The sequence below is a fragment of the Poecilia mexicana genome, unplaced genomic scaffold (genome assembly GCF_051168715.1).
Source record: "Poecilia mexicana isolate PSO_F unplaced genomic scaffold, ASM5116871v1 scaffold_23, whole genome shotgun sequence".
Classification (NCBI taxonomy): domain Eukaryota; kingdom Metazoa; phylum Chordata; class Actinopteri; order Cyprinodontiformes; family Poeciliidae; genus Poecilia; species Poecilia mexicana.
Genome location: NW_028263392.1, coordinates 7,803,756 through 7,822,797, shown reverse-complemented (window position 1 = coordinate 7,822,797; position 19,042 = coordinate 7,803,756). Strand labels below are relative to the sequence as shown.

The 19,042-nt window shown below is 37.9% G+C and overlaps 3 protein-coding genes across 3 annotated transcripts; 2 read left to right on the top strand and 1 right to left on the bottom strand.

The window, feature by feature from the left end:
* Positions 1-302: 302 nt before the first annotated feature.
* On the top strand, positions 303-6,708 carry LOC106905778 (uncharacterized). The gene is made up of 8 exons (XM_088003425.1): positions 303-771; positions 1,171-1,236; positions 1,864-1,977; positions 2,086-2,331; positions 2,982-3,068; positions 3,506-3,565; positions 4,464-4,547; positions 4,674-6,708. Exons 1-8 carry the CDS (start codon positions 691-693, stop codon positions 4,776-4,778), a joined length of 843 nt encoding a protein of 280 aa, XP_087859551.1. The 5' UTR covers positions 303-690; the 3' UTR covers positions 4,779-6,708.
* Positions 6,709-7,044: 336 nt separating this feature from the next.
* On the bottom strand, positions 7,045-14,212 carry LOC106905714 (uncharacterized). Its single transcript, XM_014970690.2, has 10 exons — positions 14,078-14,212; positions 10,938-11,263; positions 10,540-10,602; positions 9,925-10,041; positions 9,761-9,835; positions 9,531-9,626; positions 8,910-8,999; positions 8,392-8,469; positions 8,078-8,161; positions 7,045-7,912 (listed from the first exon to the last, which is right to left on the bottom strand). The coding sequence occupies exons 2-10, from the start codon at positions 10,995-10,997 to the stop codon at positions 7,766-7,768; spliced, it is 810 nt and encodes a 269-aa protein (XP_014826176.2). The 5' UTR covers positions 10,998-11,263; positions 14,078-14,212; the 3' UTR covers positions 7,045-7,765.
* On the top strand, positions 12,414-17,080 carry pus7l (pseudouridine synthase 7 like). The gene is made up of 9 exons (XM_014970577.2): positions 12,414-12,631; positions 12,912-13,707; positions 13,953-14,112; positions 14,207-14,426; positions 14,697-14,795; positions 15,361-15,608; positions 15,691-15,817; positions 16,082-16,135; positions 16,241-17,080. The coding sequence occupies exons 1-9, from the start codon at positions 12,611-12,613 to the stop codon at positions 16,562-16,564; spliced, it is 2,049 nt and encodes a 682-aa protein (XP_014826063.1). The 5' UTR covers positions 12,414-12,610; the 3' UTR covers positions 16,565-17,080.
* The last annotated feature ends 1,962 nt before the right edge of the window (positions 17,081-19,042 follow it).

The following is a 19,042-nucleotide window of genomic DNA, read 5'->3' as shown; positions in this document are numbered from 1 at the left end:
CTTGGAGAAGAAAGAAAGCACTGGACCACACTCACAGAATACAAAGTGATAGTGGATTATGACTCATATACCAGTGGAAGCTTGGTTTCTTGGTCTGAATGTATAAATATTGATGGCGTTGAAGATTTTTAAAGTAAAAGACACAGCCGGAACTGGTGCTGGGATGAAAAGAGAGCCATAAAATTTATTGGAGTTCCAATATTACATTTAATTTATAAAAAGAACATGATTTATGTGAAACATCCAGAGCAGACCATTTACAGTTTGCCATGTTTTGGGATATTTTCTTTCAGGAGAATAAACTGTTCTGAAGGCAAAACATTTAGATAAATGATATTTTATAGGATTAAATCATATCTAAAGCTTAAAAAACAATTAAGAGTGGATTTCGCTTACTTAACATGTCTATAATCCTGGCTACAGCCTTGCTAATGCGCTTTTATAATAACCGGGCTGTTCATAACTACTAGACTTCTTATTTCCTACGCTTCCGGACGCCACCTGAAGGCAGCACGGAGCCAGCATCCAGCACATCACAGTGACGTCCTGTGCGGATGCAGACGACAGATGCCCTTACAGTCTCCACGGCAAGCTTCTTTCTGTTTTCTTCTTATGTAAAGAAAAACAAAGAAAAGAAAAAGAAAAACAGGGGTGGGGGCGTTTTAAAGCCTGGAAGAGTCACCAGCGAGAATGCAGAAGAGCTCAGTGGTCGTGGTGGCGGATAAAACGAGCCTGAAAAGGCCGTTTATTTTCGCTAACGCTGTACATATGGTAAGCACATTCCAGCGGCTCTGAATGCAGTTTACCCGAACAGGCCTGTTTGGTATCTTCTGAAAATGTATCAGTTAATGTTTTTGCCTTACATAAATACTACTGTTATATGAAGAAATTGTACATTTGAAGGGGGGTAATGCTTGTCACACGAGTTACATGCAAGCAGGTCGATGTTTTGATTGGTTGGGTTTTTACTGCTTTTCTTTCTTTTCTAAATAAGTCACTGCTCCTTTAAGAAGTAACAGCAGTGGCTTCAAGAAAACATAGCCTTTAAGGATTTACGAGATAAGCTATGATATATAATTTCAGATGTCAAAAACCTGAATTAAATCTGCTTTAAATTTTCTAAAAGCAAAAACAATTAATTGAATAAATAAATGTTTGTTTTTTTTCTAGGCTTTGTGTTTTTTCATGTTGAGGATGACTGTTATTTGGCATAGGGACCTCATACAAACTGGCAAGGTAAGATACACTTCTGATGTTTTTGATGTAATTATATGAATTATATGCAGCTTTTAAGCAATGTCGAGGGCTGAAAAAAGCTAACAAGGCAGGAGAGGAATTATTAATGAATCGCAAATGCAAAATAGAAGCAATATTTCTATTTTGTCCCCCTGGAATAACCTGGTCATTCAACTATTTGCGAGGAAGATGTTGAGTTGTCTTCAAAAGTTAGGTTCTGAAGCTTTATCATGCTATATTAGTTCTGCACCTGTTCAGATCAAAAATAGTAGACATTTATATAATAAACTTCATCTTTAGGGGATTTTACCTGACAGACTAACCGGAAGTAGCGTGTAGAAGGGAAGTAGTAGATTTTCAACTTGATTTAATTTTCTACCAAGTGAGAATTTTAAAGTGTGGCAAGAGGAAAGCAATGGTTAATCAAAAGCCGTAAGTCCCATTTCCAAAGACAACCAAAGACTGTAAACCAAAGCTGAGGTTCACAATACTTATTTGTGAAAACAATTCATACCCATACATAATTTTCCTTGGAAAACAAGGGGCATTTAGTGTTTCTTTGTGACATATTTGTGCAGTATGAACACTTTAGAAGGCACTGAAATGCACTTTTATTTTTCTCTTCAGATGGTTCCCAGCATTTCTGTAGCAATGATGTATGTGATCGAGGTTGGCTGCCTGCTGCTGTCTGTGCTCGGTGTGTTTGGGGCCTGCAAAGGGAAGCGATGGTGTTTGATTCTGGTAAAAAATAAAAAAATTAAAAAAATCTTAAAACTCCTTGTGTGTTTTTGAGTTTCTGTTTGTGAAGGAATAATTATTGTATTTAACTGCCTGTGCGTCTGCGTGCAGTACGCAGCCGGGATGGCGGCGGCCAGTCAAACAATAATCATCAGAACGGCACTGAGTTACCAAGATGTTTACGAGGTACGATGTTTAAATCCCACGCGTTTGCACATTTTGCAAACATTTTCTTCAGAGCTCTTTGTCTGTTTTCAGAAGCGTGTTGTGCGTGAGGAGTCCAAGCTGCTGGCCATGATGCCGCTCACTGCGCCAAACAAAGCCAACAGGACGTTGCTACATAATATCCAAGAGGAAGTAAGCCAGAGAATTTATAGTTTAATAATATTTTTATATGTTCTTTAAAATTTCTGTGAAACTTAGTTCTAATAAGAACATTAGCTCAACATAAATTGATGCCTCTACCTTTTATTAAGAGTACAATTTATCAATAGTTTTCAAGAAAACTCTTAATAAAATTATCAACCCACATAAAATAAATCAATCTAATGGATTCTTGTAAATTCTGCTTACTTTTTCAGGTCACTATAATAAATAGAAATATTTTAGTAACTAATGTCTTCTGGTTTTGGTTTTGTTTTTTAAAGTTATTTTAAGTGTAGATTACTGATATTGAAGGTCTTTCTTTCCAAAGGCAAAGCTAAAGGAACAGCAGCCTCACTTAAACATAGTAGCTGAACTTTAAATAATTTTCCTATCGCCACCCAGTGGTGACAAGAGCTTACTGCATCCCTGGTGAAAAGCCACTCACTAACTTTCTCATTTAACTTTAATATAACCTCATATGCTGATGTTAGAAAGCCTTGGTGTTGTGTCATTTAGAGATCCCAGAAAGTGAGTTATTAGTTTGCTAAAACTTTGCCTTCTTGTTAAATGTTTCACACAAGTTGTTGATTAAGTGGCTCTTGTTTTATGTTCAATCTTAATCCGGTTTGTGTCCGTTCCAGTTGGAATGCTGCGGTCTCATTGAAGGGTACAAGGACTGGGGTGCATCCATCCCCGCCTCCTGCAACTGTCACTATCCAGGAAAATGTGTGAGTACTCCCCGCCTTTTAAAAAATTAGCAACATAATCACGATTATTTTATGCAATTTGGTCGTCATGTTGCACTTTAATCAAAATTAATATGGTTACAAAAACAAAAGCGTGTTGTTTTTGGTCTTTTGGTGTTGTAACATTAACAATTAAGACTAAGAGAATTAGGCTTGAGAATTTTAACAATTAATATTACAACTTTTTGTTAACCACAAAAAGGACATTTTCAGCTTTCTTTCTTTCTTTCTAAAAACAAAATACTTTGACTACACCTGCAAATATAGACTCTATACAGTGTAAAAAAACTACAACAAGAAAGTGGCACCAGTGAGTTGTTGATTCACAATCAAAAAGTTAAGAAAAACAATTAAAGGAGGATTTGAAATTTTGCATTTTTCATTTTATAATCAAGGTTAATCTTTGGCCTTTCAACCAGGTTCGACTACGGGGCAGCGCCACTATCGGGGCGCCGAAGAACCAGTATGTTTATCGAGAGGTAAAACACGTCACAGACACAGTCTCATAAATAACTTCATCAGTTCTATAAGTGTTTGGTGTTATCCCAGAAGTTACTGTCGACAACTCTTATGTCTTAACAAATGGGGCTGCAAGTGGAAGAGTGATGAAAACATGACACGGGGAACGAAAAAATAAAAATAAATCGAGCCTTACAAATCCAGTGTGGAGCTGAATTTCTGAAGAATAAGTACCAGAGATGATGGTTGCAAATTCACTACAGGTATGCTGATTAGAAACTGAAGCCAGGTGTAAAACCCATGAAACAGGAAGTAGCTCTAACTGATTCCACAGAGGGGAAATTGTAACAAAATAAAACCAGAAGTTTAAATCAAATGCTGTTTCTAGATAACAGAAACAGAAAGTCTTCAATACAACCAGAGACGGAAGCCATTTTGTACCGACGATGCCCAAAAGGATGCGTGTGACAGCGCTACAACAATTTTAATGTGTCGGTAGAAGGCGGGACGTACCAATGCTCCACACCAAAATAAAGCAAAAAAGACTGACAACAATGATCTCAGGAGGCCTAAAAGCAACCAGTTTGTTTTTATTGATTAGATAAATGATCAATTTATCATTCCAGGATGTTTTGGCCTCATCCAGTTCTCCTTCTTTATGCGTTTCTTCTGACATTTAAGTGACTGTTGATTAAAAAGAGGAACAAACCGTTTCCCGCCGACCTTCGCTGTCACTCTGTAAACAGATTTTTGAGTGCGACAAACACTCTGTCGGGTGCGGCTAATAAAGCCGGCGAGTGAACTTCAGTAGGTGTAATTGGACACAGTGGAAAACAACATTAACACCACCCAGATCAATACCCTGTTTACGCCTGCTGCTTCGAGCCTTTTATGTTGCCGTGCTGTTTCGTCCCGCAGCCTTGCCTACCGATTTATCTCTCCGAACTGAAGCTGGCCTTCTCCTTGGTGATGGCTATACAGTTTGGGAGCGGAGTATTCTGGGTGAGGCTTTCGCTTCGTCACATTTACGTCAACCTTCTACTTAACCTCGCTTAGCGATTAGCGAGTAAGCTGCTCGAATCTTATGCATTTTATTTTGTTGTTGTTGCATTCTGTTTCCGTTCTCAGATCATCTTACTCGCCATGAGCATCAAGCTGATGGGACAGATCAAAAGGAAACAGGAATTTATAGCTCTCCTCCAGTCCAACAGATACGTTCCCGGCGCTTTCTAGAGGCAGCAGTACGTCTTTAAACACACACACACGCACACACACACTTTACAAACTCCTACAAGCGTACGTGGTTTGAATTGCCACATGGAGCTGCATACCATAGCCAGGCTATAATGTGCTGTAGCAATATATGTTATGATTTTATACATGTTACTGCATGTAACTGATGTTTGAAAAGTGATCTACATGGTTAGATTAATATTATTATATTACTGTTTGAAGCCTTACTGCTGTAAAACAAAGCAATTTTACTTGTATTTACATAATATTCACACTTTTACATGCTTCCATCATAAAGAAGATTGTGCTTTCAAAGGATATTTTGTCAAGTAAGTTGTTTTTCTGGTGCTGTTTTTCCCCCCCCTTGGGACATGTAACAATGTCCCTTATATTTTTTTTAATTCAATATGCACATAATTACTTTTTTTTATTTCATTTGTTCAAAAATGGTCTGAAATGTATTGATTATTTTCTCATTTTCTGTATTCCAACCTTCCGAGATTAATTCAGTGTTTTTAACAGGTTCAGTACCACAGTAGACACTGCTTGTTATAAAAGCTGGGATTCGAAACTGTAAAATAATGACTGCGGTTTTCTGCACTCTCCCAAGTTATAATGATGTTTGGTGAAGAAAGATGTATTTTAAATGTACTTAGCTGCTTGAAAACCCTTTGGAAATCCTGTAATATATTGATTCATAACATCTATAGCTCTAAAACATGATCATAAATGCTCTCTAAGGAAAAGCTTTCTTCAAAGCCGTTACGCTATAGGTAGATACGCCAAACGGGAAGTGAGGTTAAGGTGTTAATCAAGCACAAATATGCCCTTTTGTGTTGCTGCTTCCTTCTTCTCCTCCTTATAATGCTTTTTTTTTTTTGCATGCGGGTTAGGTTATTAGCATATGCCTGACCGCTGTATATAGGTATTTTTCATATATTCACAGAACTGGGCTAAAAAGGAAGGACATTTGAGCTGGAAAATTATAGTTTTTTGCCATTAAAAATGTGTAGAAACCATATACTTAATATATAATGTATTATCTCAATCCAGTCGATTCAGAGGCTATCTAACATTTTATCAAAAACACTGCAGTATTTAGTTTTCCAAGCCCTATTGGTGCATCATAAGCAGCTTTCAACAACCTCACTGTATACCAAAAATTGTGTTCTTGTATTATATGCAATTTTTAAAAAAAATAGAAATTAGATGAACTTCCACATGCACACACGATGCACTTTTTGTCTTTTCTTTCTCCATTTGTTTCACTGTTTGTGATTAAAAATAGACTCTAACTTAACATGTCATCTGCAATACAATCAGTTATGAAAAAGATGATTTCTTTTGTCACTTAAGCACACATGAAACTGCATTAGAGTGAACAATAATCATTGGAAAATATTAATATTTATAAGCTTCTTTCAGCACCTTTTTTTTAAAAACAGTGTTTACATATGCTTCTATTGAATATAATCAAGTATTTCTTGCATATATAATCAGGTTAGACCAACAGAATGAGTCACATTTCTCATTGAATGTCTTGACTTCTTGTTATGCACATTGTATATAACTTAAATGTTGTCATTGCAGTTTCTTTTTTGTTTGTTTTGAAAAAGCACATGAAATGGGTGAATGATATTTGATCAGATTAACATGATTGAAGAGATGTCTTGGTTTTTGTTGCACACTGAAATGCAGTTAGACCGTCTTTTGATTTGGAAAAAAACAAAATGCTGAACTGCATAGAGGTCTAGAGATATTATTGTTGGGAAATAAGTCATCAGCTTTCTAGCAGAAATTCCACTGAAAACATTTGAACGATTCACCACCATTAATATTGATTTTTTTCTGCATGAACTACCTGCAGTGAGAGAATCTCCTTGGTTATACATTTTGAAATGAAATTTGTCTACCTGTGCACTTAAACCATAAATGCCTGATATGCAGTACATTGTTTAAAGTTATGGCAATCTTATTTATGCAGTCACTGTTTATTATTATGATGATGATGATTATTATTATTTACAATGTGAACCTTAAATAATGTTCTGTGTAGGAATAAAAATGTGATTTTTGATTTTCGCTTAAAAATTTGTTGTGGTGTGATTTATTACAACTTTAAAATATGTGTTCATAATGGGGGTGGCTTGGTAGCATTACACAGTTACCAACTGTTTAAAGGTTGGCATTTATTTATATATATATATATATTTATATTTATATATATATAATATGGAAGAGGAAAAACATGTATTCACAAAATAAATGGTGTGATTTTTTTTATTCAATGTTATAAAAGCAAGAAAAAGGAGATAAAAAATGGAGTCACAATCAGTTATGAAAAAAAAATCATGCTTCTAACATTGTATATTTTGTAGTATTTAAATTTCAGAGGAACAATATATATGTAATATGTATGGCTCAGTTAAAATATTTAAAAGTTGTTTCATTGAGACACAAACACGCACGCACGTACGTACGCACACGCACACACACACACAGTGTGACATTTTCCAAACAACAAAGGCGGTCCTCCAGTATGAGGACCCCTAGTGGTCAGTGGAGGAAACAATCCTGAACATAGAACTTTCATCTAACCAATATTTCTGCAGTTTTTTTTTTTTTATGCTTTGTGTATTTTTTATGATTTGAATTTGGTTTTCAATTATGTTACGCATAAGCATCAAAATGAGCACACATAGATCCAAATACATCACTGTGTATCGCCCAACTGTGTGATGAAATTAGACGTACAAATTCCTACTTTTTCATGATATTCACTTTTGATGAGAGTCACCTGTAAGTTAAAGACAACATCAACAAAAAAATAAAACTTAAAAAGTACAGCCTAAACCACTCTAAACGCAAAGACGGTTTCCAGAAGTCTCCCCACAGGGTGCATATGCGTAATATTTATAACACGTTTGATTATAAAATAGCATCGCTTGATGTTGACAATATTTGGGAATCGCAAAAGAAAAACAAAATCATTCGGTTTTCAAAGACGGTTCCTGAGCATCGCTGAGGATGTCATAATTCCCTGCTTTTGCCTCTCGACTGTAGACCACGTTTGGAGTTTCCACCTTTTTATTCAGCTGACACAGAATCGCAATACACAGCCCGACTGATAGTATCTATGGAAACATGAAAGAAAGACAGTTCTTTACTTTGTGGCGCTTTTTATTTACTAGTGTTTGCAAAACAAAATCTATTTTTTTTTAAAGCCTACATGACTAGCAACAATTTCTTCTGTACACAGATGTACATCATGCAGAAATGAAAATGAGCATAGTACTTACCCACAACAATGTTTTTGCCAACATTATGCCAAGTAATGTGGAAAAATAGCGCATCTCAAATTGAATTAAGACTTGAATGCATGGCTGGGAATGAGAAAAGATTGGTCAGTACAACTTGTCATGTAGCTTTTAGAGGATGGAAGAGTTGAAGCCTTAACGTATGACTTGTAAGAAAATCTCATGTATTACAGGTAAAAAAAAAAGAAAAAAAAAAAAGAAGAAAGAAACTGAATCCTGAAACCAGGTTCTTCTTACTCCTGAATATACAGAAACCATAACTTGGAAATACAGCATGCAAAGATTTTGATTGGTACCTTGGCAAAAATCCTGATGGGCTTGACATCCAAAACATTCAGTCCTGAATCATTGTGCATAGGTCCATAAGTATCTATCTACAACACAGAGACATGAATGATCAGGTGAATTATTTCTTATGACAGTTCGAAATCTTACCATGCGTTAGACATAAGTAGTGCAACTGTAAGGTGAACAAAAATTATATTCTGACAGGAAGAATCTGACAACAAATAGATGGTACATCATAAGGACAAAGCTAGTGGACCAAGAAATACCAAACTGATTCATCCAACTGCATGTTTCTCAATCAACAGTTCCTGTAAAAGATGAACAATCTATGTTTTAAGTCCTTCAAATCAGTGGAAACTGGGATGTAAATCCTTGCTAACCAGCCAAAGCTGCCATTTCAAAGCTGAGGTTTTTTTTTTTTTTTTTTTTTTTTTTTGCTGCCTAAAGGAATGCAGACCGTTTTCTTTTAACGCTGATAGAGAAATCCATTTCCTACAAAAAGGACTTGGGACAGACAAACACTCACACAGTCATCAGAGGAGTCTATATCACACTGGCACGATTCGGGAATGTTGTTTTCCCAGTCCTCGTGACTTGTGATGCCACAACAGCGAAACTGAGAAGAAAGTAAAGAAAAAAATATATTATTCTCTTCAATTTTAGAAAATGTAACTAAACATGTTAACTCATGGTGAAGAGCTTTGTTATCTTAAAGCCCCAGAAACAGCAAGCAGGTTTTCATACAATGCCTAAGCCCCATTTATCAATGAAATATATGACGTATGTCCTACATACATCCTACTACACTTTTCTCTAAAAAGTACGCAAAGGATGTGTATACTTGCACATGAATGTGATTTCTTGGGTTTCTATTTTTAATAAATGTGCAGAAATGCGTCATTTTGGGGTATTTGTATACTTTTGAAGAAAGAGATTAATTTAATGCCATTTGTATTTTGTAATGAAGAGGAAACACTGCAACCATAGCAGTGGAGTGAATTCTGTCTAATTAGACATTATTAATAGGTGTTACAATTCCAACCAATAAAGATATCAAACAAAATGAACAATTGAAAATAACCAATGACTCAGTGAAATTCTCGGCAACTCTACAGACATTTACTTGGTGACGAACTAGGCTACTTACCTCACTCTGTGTATGGTTGAATTCCGATAATTCGCTCTCACTGACATTTGAGAGAGGCAACATGCTGAGGTAGTTATTCTTCAGTGAAAGTTCCATCTAGTCAACATAAAAAAACCCAGAATTAAAATAAGAGAGGTCGATAGTTAGAGTCACACTCAAGAGTCGTACTGCGATTTACTACTGACTAGTTAGCAGACGAAGCTTCAAATTGAGAATGCAGATGGCAGTACCTCTTTCTGTGCAAATGGAAGGGATATTTCAAGAAAGATAAAGAACAGACATCCCAGGATCATTCCAACTGCAAACTGGCAAACACACACTGGCATTAGATAATGGAAGATTGTTGTCTTCACTAAAAAGCATTCCTTTCTTTTTTTTCCTGTGTTTTACCTACCACTATCAGAGCCCATTTTTGCTCCTTCCAGACCCCAAACCCACCAATGACGGCAAAGAGGAGAGTGATGACGGAAAACCCATAGAAGAAATATATCCCCATCAAAGCATGGTCATCCTGTAGATGAAACATAACATATTCTGAACAGTGGAAAATCTCCTTTTTGCATGCATGATGATGCATTCGATTTAGTACCTCAAGAAAATCAAAAGGATTTTCTAACTGTTGTACCAACTTTTATCCGCCAATCATGTTGATAATGTGTTTCTTTTCCTTTTAGGTTTCGGAACACTTACGGAACATGTTGACAAGTGTAAATGGCAATAGTTTACATCAGCGACTTTCAGTATGTTTTACATGCATAACCATATTAGATATCGGACCTATAGGAGTGTTCTGCAATCTCCAATATTAGGCGAGGGCCTTCTTGTTGTTGTGACCGAGAATTCAAATAATCCAACGCCCCCACAAGGTGCAATAAAACACAGCCAATTGTTAAAAGGTGAAATTAGCACAAGTTAGAATTTGTTGCGAGCTTCACGTCAGATTATTCACGCATTAATTTTAAGACATAAAAAACAAATTTAGCTTCAAATTTGTCTGCATGCGTGTTACCTCCTCGTACAGAATAATTCCATGACCAAAGAGAGATATTCCCAAGGTGAAGACAGCGGTTACCTATAATAGCAACAACACACACACACACACACACACACACACACACGCAAGCGCACACACACACACACACACACACACAATAATAGGAATGAATTGTGTTGGGAGACATGATTCATTTTACTCTTCACATATTTCTTTTGTTTCTGCATTTTTGTCACTTTGAAGTGTTTTACATCATCAAATTTCAAGATCAGATAAAATGATATGCCTGCTGCATACATAATCCAAGTAAATTCAAAATCCAAATAATAAAATAAAAAATACTGACTCCACTGAGTCCTGTAATACCTTTTGTCAGCAAAGAAAAAAATTGTTAGTAAATCGAAAACACTTACCGCCATCACACCTATCGTGCAGACGTAACTTCGTTTCAACCAAACGTTGACTTTCCCCATCTTCCTTTTGCAACCTCACCTCCCAAAAGAGATTTCGAAATACGCCCAACTTCCACTCGGACAGTTTGTTCTTGTTGGAGGAATATTGGGCTGGCCCAGTGGGAGGAGACTGAAAGGAAGTCATGGTGTTTTCTTACTGCAAAATACTCTGCCCCATTTGGAACGAGAGCATCAGTGCTATAACCTCTGAGAGTTCTCTGTCGGAAGATTTCTCTGGAGCTCAACACAGATGGCGAACATCCGGGAAGACCGATGTTTTTCGAATACTGCACAGAAAGACATGATTGTTTTCTTCATGAGTCACACCGCTTCATTTACTGAACGTCAACAAAATCTTGGCATACATCAAATGTTTTTCTCTTGAAGGAATTGTGTGGTGCAGAATGAATAGGAGTTCTATTGGTGTTTGAAGCTCTTTCAGCTACCCTAATGTTCCACTACGCTTTCCGTACTTCAGACAACTTGAATAATTTGAGTTAAGCTAATAATGCAAACAAAATGTAATATATTGAGGACACAGTATTTTACTCTGCAACTTCTGGTCAGGGGTTGTTTTCTGAAGACATTTAAAAGTTTCTTTGGCATTGTTTTTATGATAACTATTTCATCTTCTGATTTCCATTGTGAAAAACACTAAATTTCTACAGTGATCCTTCCTTTAAATGATGTGAAGCTTGGCAGAAATACTCCGATGACTCTGCAGCTCGGGTGCATCAGAGATGAAGAAGAAGCTGAGTAGTAGTACCGAGAGCTTGTGGACCGCTTTGTGTCATGGTGGGGGAACAATCATCTTATCTCCAACGTGAACAAAACAAAGAAAATGACTGCAGATTTGAAAAGAAACATCTTTTGGGGGGGTCTGATCTAAACTTTTGTGCAGATTTTTCCTCTAGATGAGAACCAAGAGGAAGTTGTGACACTACGCGTTCAGACCTCAGCAGGTGAAGCTCTCCTAATTTAAGTGGAGTCATTTAATGTCATTGTTCTGTCAGTTTTTTTTTAAATTATTACTGCAGAAAAAAAGCTGAGCTTAATTAATGTGGGATTTGATTCTCTGTTTAAGTTGTAATATGAATAAAACCACACAAAAAATTAAACGGAGTAGAGTAGTCAGTGTAAAAGTGGACGGTGTAAAAATGGAGACTACTGGAAAATCTTTCTTTGTCGGTTTAAAATAAAATATTACGGAATCAGTCGAAATGACGAACAACAATAAAAGTCTCTTGTAATTGGTGGGGGGGAAAAATCAAATCCATTGCCTTTTAAGTTGCAGTCAACACAGATTTAGTATAAAGCAATAAAAATATTTTTTTTTTCTTTTTGTCTCACAGCGCAGATTTGACGTGTGCATGTGTTTGCAGTCATCGTTTATATATAAAAAAATAATAACGCAAACGCTCTCCCTTTAAGAAACGTCACATGACTGTCACGTGGTACGGAAGTAGACCTGGATTGTGTCACGGCGTGGCCGTGTTTACAAACTGCTGGTTTACACGGTGCTTGCGGCACCGTTCCGTAAACAAATAGTGGAATGATTTAAATAAAGTCATGATACATTTACAGTTTAATTTGAAGAGGGTCAGATAAGCCGCACAGACCTTTGTTTTTAGGGAATGACGGAGTCACTAGTAAAGGTAGGTCTGATTTCTTTGTTAAGATAATTCTAGATGTTAAGTGTACCGCAATTTGTGATGCTTATCAATGCAATTTTGTCCGATTGGTCTATCAAGGTATTAGAAATAGCATTGTCACTGAAAGCAAAAAACAAAAATGTTTTTGATCTTGAATATTTGTTCTGCTTTTTAAAGTTTTTATATGAATTGTGCTCTTAATATCTGAGTATAAAAGTAATAACTGTCTTATAATCCTGATAGTTGATTTATGATCAATAACTAAATATGTTTTTTTTTAAAGGTGATAATGAAGGGCGATGAGCCTGTAAATGTTCCTGCATACTTCATCTCAAAACATGAAGGCTTCATTGGAAGCATCAAAACCTTCATCGAGGACTTTGTTGTCACCGAGATCGACATTAATGGACAGAAGGTCAAAACAGGACAAGCCGTGCAGACAGCTGGCTGCACCTCCTCAGAGGAAAACCAGACAAACAAAGAGTTAAAGGAGAATCTTTACTGTTCCAGCTCACAAGATGCTGATGTTTCATCAGACTGGGGGTCGGGTTCAGACACCCCACTTCCTGCCTTGGGAAGCTTTGATTTAGATGTTATTTTAGGCCCGTCTGTGAGTGAAGACCTGGAGCAGTTTGTGATGACCCTAAGAGAAAAACGGCCATCCGGTCCAGAGCTCTCCCTGGGCTCCTTCTCCGACAAACACCAGAGAGCCAACGTCCACCGAGCTGTCCGGCACCGCTTCCCCTTCCTCTTGACCGTCACCATCCAGCCCGAGATCAGGGTGAGGGAAGACCCCGACTACAGGGAGCTGGCCCGACTGGTCAGAGAAGAGGAGGCAGAGGACTTCTTCAGGTTCATTGACGCCAAGGTGCGAGGGTCGTCCTACACTTTTGGTCCGGATGACAGCAAGGAGCACAGGACTGCAGTGCACCACTTTCTGAACAGAAGGTTCGGGAAGCTGGTGGAGACAAAAAGCTTCAGCAGCCAAGGGAGGACGTCGATCTCAGTGAGACTGAGAGAGCACGGCAAGCCGAAGAAGAGGACAGCGGAAGAACGCAAGGAAGAAGATATTTATACTGGTAAGATCTGGCTTTTGGGCATCACCTATGTGTTGTTATCAGTATCGAGGTCAGGATTATTCTTAATTTTTAATTTGAGCTTGCTTTTTTCACCCTCGCGCCAAAGTGCCTCTGAAAACTTTAACACGGGCTGTGGAATCTTTCACATTGAGAGGCTGCATGTAGTATTTTAAGTCTACGAAGCATAGAGTTTTGCTCCAGCACATTGCTAGTTGGCTGAAATGTTCCACTAATATGCTACACAGCTTTCACCCTGTGTAAGGAGAACCTGGAGACACTGGAAGCCATCAGCTACATGGCAGCTACTCTCGGGGTCCTGCCTTCAGACTTCACCTACGCCGGCATCAAAGACAAAAGAGCCGTCACTTACCAATCCATGGTGGTCAAGAAGGTCTCGCCACAACGGTATTTCGGTGTCGCCTTTATAAATCAAGAGACTACTGGAAAAATCGTTCTGTGTCGGCTGCTTCATATGTAAATGTTTTGTTTTTTCCTCTAGGTTGAAAGAGAAAGCAGCAGAATTTGAGAAGAGAGGGATGCGTCTCTCTCAGATCCGCTCTGTCAACGAGCCCCTGAAGCTGGGACGGCTGCGGGGGAATCACTTTGACCTGGTGGTCCGCAACCTCAGACCACACGGAGCCTCCGACGAACGCCTCTCTGGTGCCGACAGGGACACTCGCCTGGCAGCTCTCGTGAAGGAAGCTGTGGAGAACGTAAAGGTCTTTTAGCTTAAATCTTGCTATCATTCACACAAGTGTATCGTACAAAGAATATGTTTGGTGGTTTTACGAGTAAAAGCAAACCCTGTCATAAACTAAGAAGTACAATCAACAAAACCTTTTCGAATAAAATGTTTTTGAAGTTATGTCGTCAGAGGAAAATTTGTGATGCTAAAAAACACATTTTCATGTTACGTACTAGAGCAGCCAGCTGTTGTAGGTAGCTACACTTGCTACTCCTATGTTCATCTTTATTGTGTCTCTCTGCAGAGGAGAGGTTTTGTCAACTACTATGGGCCACAGCGGTTTGGGAGCGGACAAAGTGTTTTGTCAGATCGAGTAGGATTGGCTCTGCTGAAAGAGGACATGGTAAGACACTTGAGTGAAAATGATCCTTGACTATGTATCGGTCCATTAAAACAAACTGTATATCAAGAGTTTAAATTTAGTGGTGGTATTGTATTAATTTTAATTATTCTTTTTGTCATTTGTATTACTTTTCATGTCATCATTTATCATCTCTTTATTATCAGTTCTGTTTCGTTTTGAGATTTTATTTTGTATTTAATTATTCTTTTAATTTTCATTGCATTACATCATTATAGGAAATAAAATATAACTTCATTATTACTATACATATATAGTTCATGTTTTTTTTTTTTGTCTTTATGTGCTACTATTTTACTGCTTGTCATGAGTGCAGAATGTATGTGTAAGCGTTGTAATCTACAAGAGACGAGTTAGTGACTAGTCAGGTTTTAAACACCTCAGGTCTTGGTACTCAGTGGTTCCACATCATAGTAATCTGTAAGTAATTACTTACTTACCATAAGTAAGTAAGAAAGTACTTACTTACTTATAGTAATCTGTAACAGAACAAATAATAAAAATAAAAATTCCTAACTGCTTTTTTGCATTTCTTCTATTATTTCAGGTCAATGCTGTACGTCTGTTCTTCTCTCCGGAGGACAGTGATGATCCTCACAGCCTCGCGAAGAGACACTTCCTTCAAACAGACAACCCTAAGGAATCTTTGGCACTCATGCCGCTGTCCAAGCCCAGGGAGAGGCTGATGCTCCGCGCCCTGAATCGCTACGGTACCGGCCCAGATGGTTGTGTCCAGGCGTGGCTCAGCCTGCCCCACAGCATAAGGGTGTTCTATCCTCACGCCTACTGTAGCAGGTTAGCTTCAGGCAAAACTACAACTCCAAAATACTGGAATCCTCTTGGTGGTGTTTGGCAGTTCTGTGTTTGTGGTCATCAGGGTTTGGAATGACGCAGCGGCACACAGGCTCTCCGCTATGGGTCTCGGTGTCCGACAAGGAGACCTGGTGTGGACACAAACGGGACAAAACCGAACCGAGGACGCTGGAGAGATCATTTCTCCCCAAGTAAGATCAGAAATTGAGCAGAAACAGCAACTTCCAAGGACGTTTTGAAAGATTTCACATTAAGTCCCAACAGTAAAAGACTTTGTTGAACCTTAACTGCTTTCAACTGATCAAGTGTTCCTCATTTAACTCTTTTCATGTCAGTTTATAAGTTGTTTCTCCAAATAAAACACAAAATAAATTACCACATTGGAGGTTTTTCAACCCTTTCATACATTCATCTTAAATATTTCACTTGCTTTTTATGACCTTTTGTCTCTTCAGATCCATGTGGTGACGCGTGAAGAGGAGCAAGCAGGAGTTTACGCATTAGAACAAGTACGTCGTTTCCTGAGCTTTACTTTTTACTGCTGCACACATGCAATAATCCAGTGGGTTTTTTTTTTTTATTATTACATCATCAATATTTTGCCATCCTCTCAGGTGTTATTGCCAATGCCAGGAAACTCCGTAAAATATCCAGAAAACGCAATGAGAGCCTGGTACCAGGAGAGACTGGCAGGGGACGGGCTGGCTGAAAGCCGCTTCAGAGTCAGCAGCCTCAAACTGAACCTTCCGGGCTGCTACCGCCCCCTGCTGGCCGTCCCGCACAACCTCAGCTACCAGCTGCACAGAGCCGCCTGCGGCCATGGCGCAAAGAAGCAGGAATCGGACCCGGAGTCTCTCGCACTCAGCTTGAACTTTGACCTAGACTCCTCCTGTTACGCCACCATCTGCCTCCGAGAGATCATGAAGTGCGAGACTTGATGGCAAAATACAAAAAAAACTGTTGTATTTTATTTCTGCTGTTTATCGTCAGTGATGTTGTGTTGATGAACATGAGCATGAGCTGCAAACCTAACAAAACATAAGTTTGATAGTTTACTTTGAAGAGAGGAGGCCGACAAACGCGTCTCTATGTAAAAAATGTTCAAATTTGTCCTTTGTGCTGTTATTAAAATTAAATCCGTTCATAAGTTTTTTTTGTTTTTTTTAAACTCTGTTTACATTTATTTGTGAAATTACAAGTGTTTTCTAGCGTTGACATGAAGTAACTTGTACAATAGCGTTTTAATGCCCACAGTAAAATATGAATTTGTTATGAAAAGTATAATCTGCATAACTGTACTGTTAGCTTTCTAGTAAATACTGCGCAGCAAATGGCAAAAAAGACTTTTTTCATTTATCACCAACTTAGTTTTGGAAAAACACTGAGTTCTTTTTCCTTTGCTTTGAGTAGAATTGTCAAACCCAGGAAATAAATTCCTTAAAGTCTTTTGTCAATGTCTGAATGCGGATTTTTCTCTTGCCATATCCAAATACCACGCATTTTGCCTTAATAAAGTTTTATAACTATTTTTTTAAAAAGTATTACAGACAGAAACAAGAATATCAAAGGTATTTAACCTTTTGATGTACAAAATCGCTTCCAAGCAGAAACCTAAAACATTAATTGAAAACAGCAATTGCACAACCAGTTTCAAAATCATAATTATATATATATATTATTATTATTCAAGAGGGAACTGTGAAAATACTTGAGAATTCCTTGAAGTTTGAGGCTTTGGCTTCAGGATTTTTATCAGACTAATGTATTGTCCACAAATGCCCTCTAGATGGCGACAAAAGACGTATTTTCAGCCATATGACGAGTCGTCCGTATTGCTTCTGTCGTCCGTCTGTTTCCTTTTTGCTCCGCACCCTCACGACATAAAACAGCACTTGTCTCACATTTTTCGCAATTAGTAGACAGCAACTCCTGCGTCGCATGGTTTAATTACCCTACAGAAACGCTCTATTGACTGCTGATGGAAAATCTCTCATACGTCAATCCGGAAATACCTTTTATAAGGACCTGTTTGGTTTTTTAAAGCTTTCAAAATGTCACGTTATCATAATGAGATGTGAGTTAGGGGAGGGGGAGTTTCAGGTTGAGGTTGGTTCTGACATGCAGCCTGTCATCACGCTAAAAGCACAGCTTGATGAAGTACCTGCCTTTAAGCTAAACTGTCTGCCATAGAGACACATTAGCCATAATTAGTTCCTTCACATGTTCACTTTTGATTGAAAATAACAGAAAAAGGAATTTAGAAATAACCATATAAAGTAAACTAAAGCTAAAAACATGGCAACCTTGAAGAAAGTCTGTTGTAGGCTCCTAAAGAAATCTAAACTGGTTTGGAGGTTCACCTTTCAGCTGGATAATAATGTGTAATGTCCATTCAGAGCTACAATGGAAAGGTTTACGTCATGTTCAAAGATGTAACTGTTCACAGACCAGGCCAAAATCCAACCAACACTCTCATAAACATTGTTATTCACAGACACAATCCATCCACTTTGCCTGAGCTTGAGCTATTTTGCAAACAAGACTAGGCAAAAATGTTGAGAACCATGCCATTTTTAGCTATAATTACAGTGAAATGCTCTTCAACACAGTATTTCCACAGTTTTCTGATTCTGTATTGTTTGAAATAACATAAAAATGGACAGTTTTCCTTCCACTGCAGCCATGTGCTGATTTGTGTCGTTCCACATAAATCCCCAATAAAGTACGTCCCAATGGGAGGATACGATGTGTGCAAAATATTAAAAAAATTCAAGAGGTGACCAGGCACGATAAGTTGCTAAAAGGCTAATATCTGTTTTCTTATGTAAAATGTCAGTGCCAACTTGAACCACAGAACAATTAGTCTGATTTTAGATTGCAGGCATAAATAGAGGGACGATTTATTTGTCCGCCTGAATACGTTCACACAGACAGAAGCAGCGAGCGAATCTGTTTTCAGCCTCGGGCGTAGATTCTTGGTCCAGCCGGCTGTGGAAAAACGTTGACCCAATTCAGCAGCCAAGATGACAAAATTATTATGCATCTTGCTCGTCAGAGAGCAGAGCGAAAAGCAGGAAAAGGAGAAGGAGGTCAGGAGCTGTGAGAAAAGTTGAGCATCAGTGAATTGTGGTGGATTTTTCTTGCACATTGAGTCAAGAAAAAAAAGGCATCTAAGTTATTTGTCTTTTTCTTTTTTTAACCTGATCTGGACAGATTCAAGCTTACAGTGTTTGCAACAAAGGATTTATTGTGTCCTTCAAATGTAGTGTCTGCAGAACTATTGCATGGGGCTATAAGCTGATTTTAATTCAGTGGTCCACTTATGGAGGAATTCCTCCATAGTCAATCACTTAAAAAAAACAAAAACAATAAAACTTGATGTTTTATAGTTATTTGAGACAAAGCTTTTTTTCCCC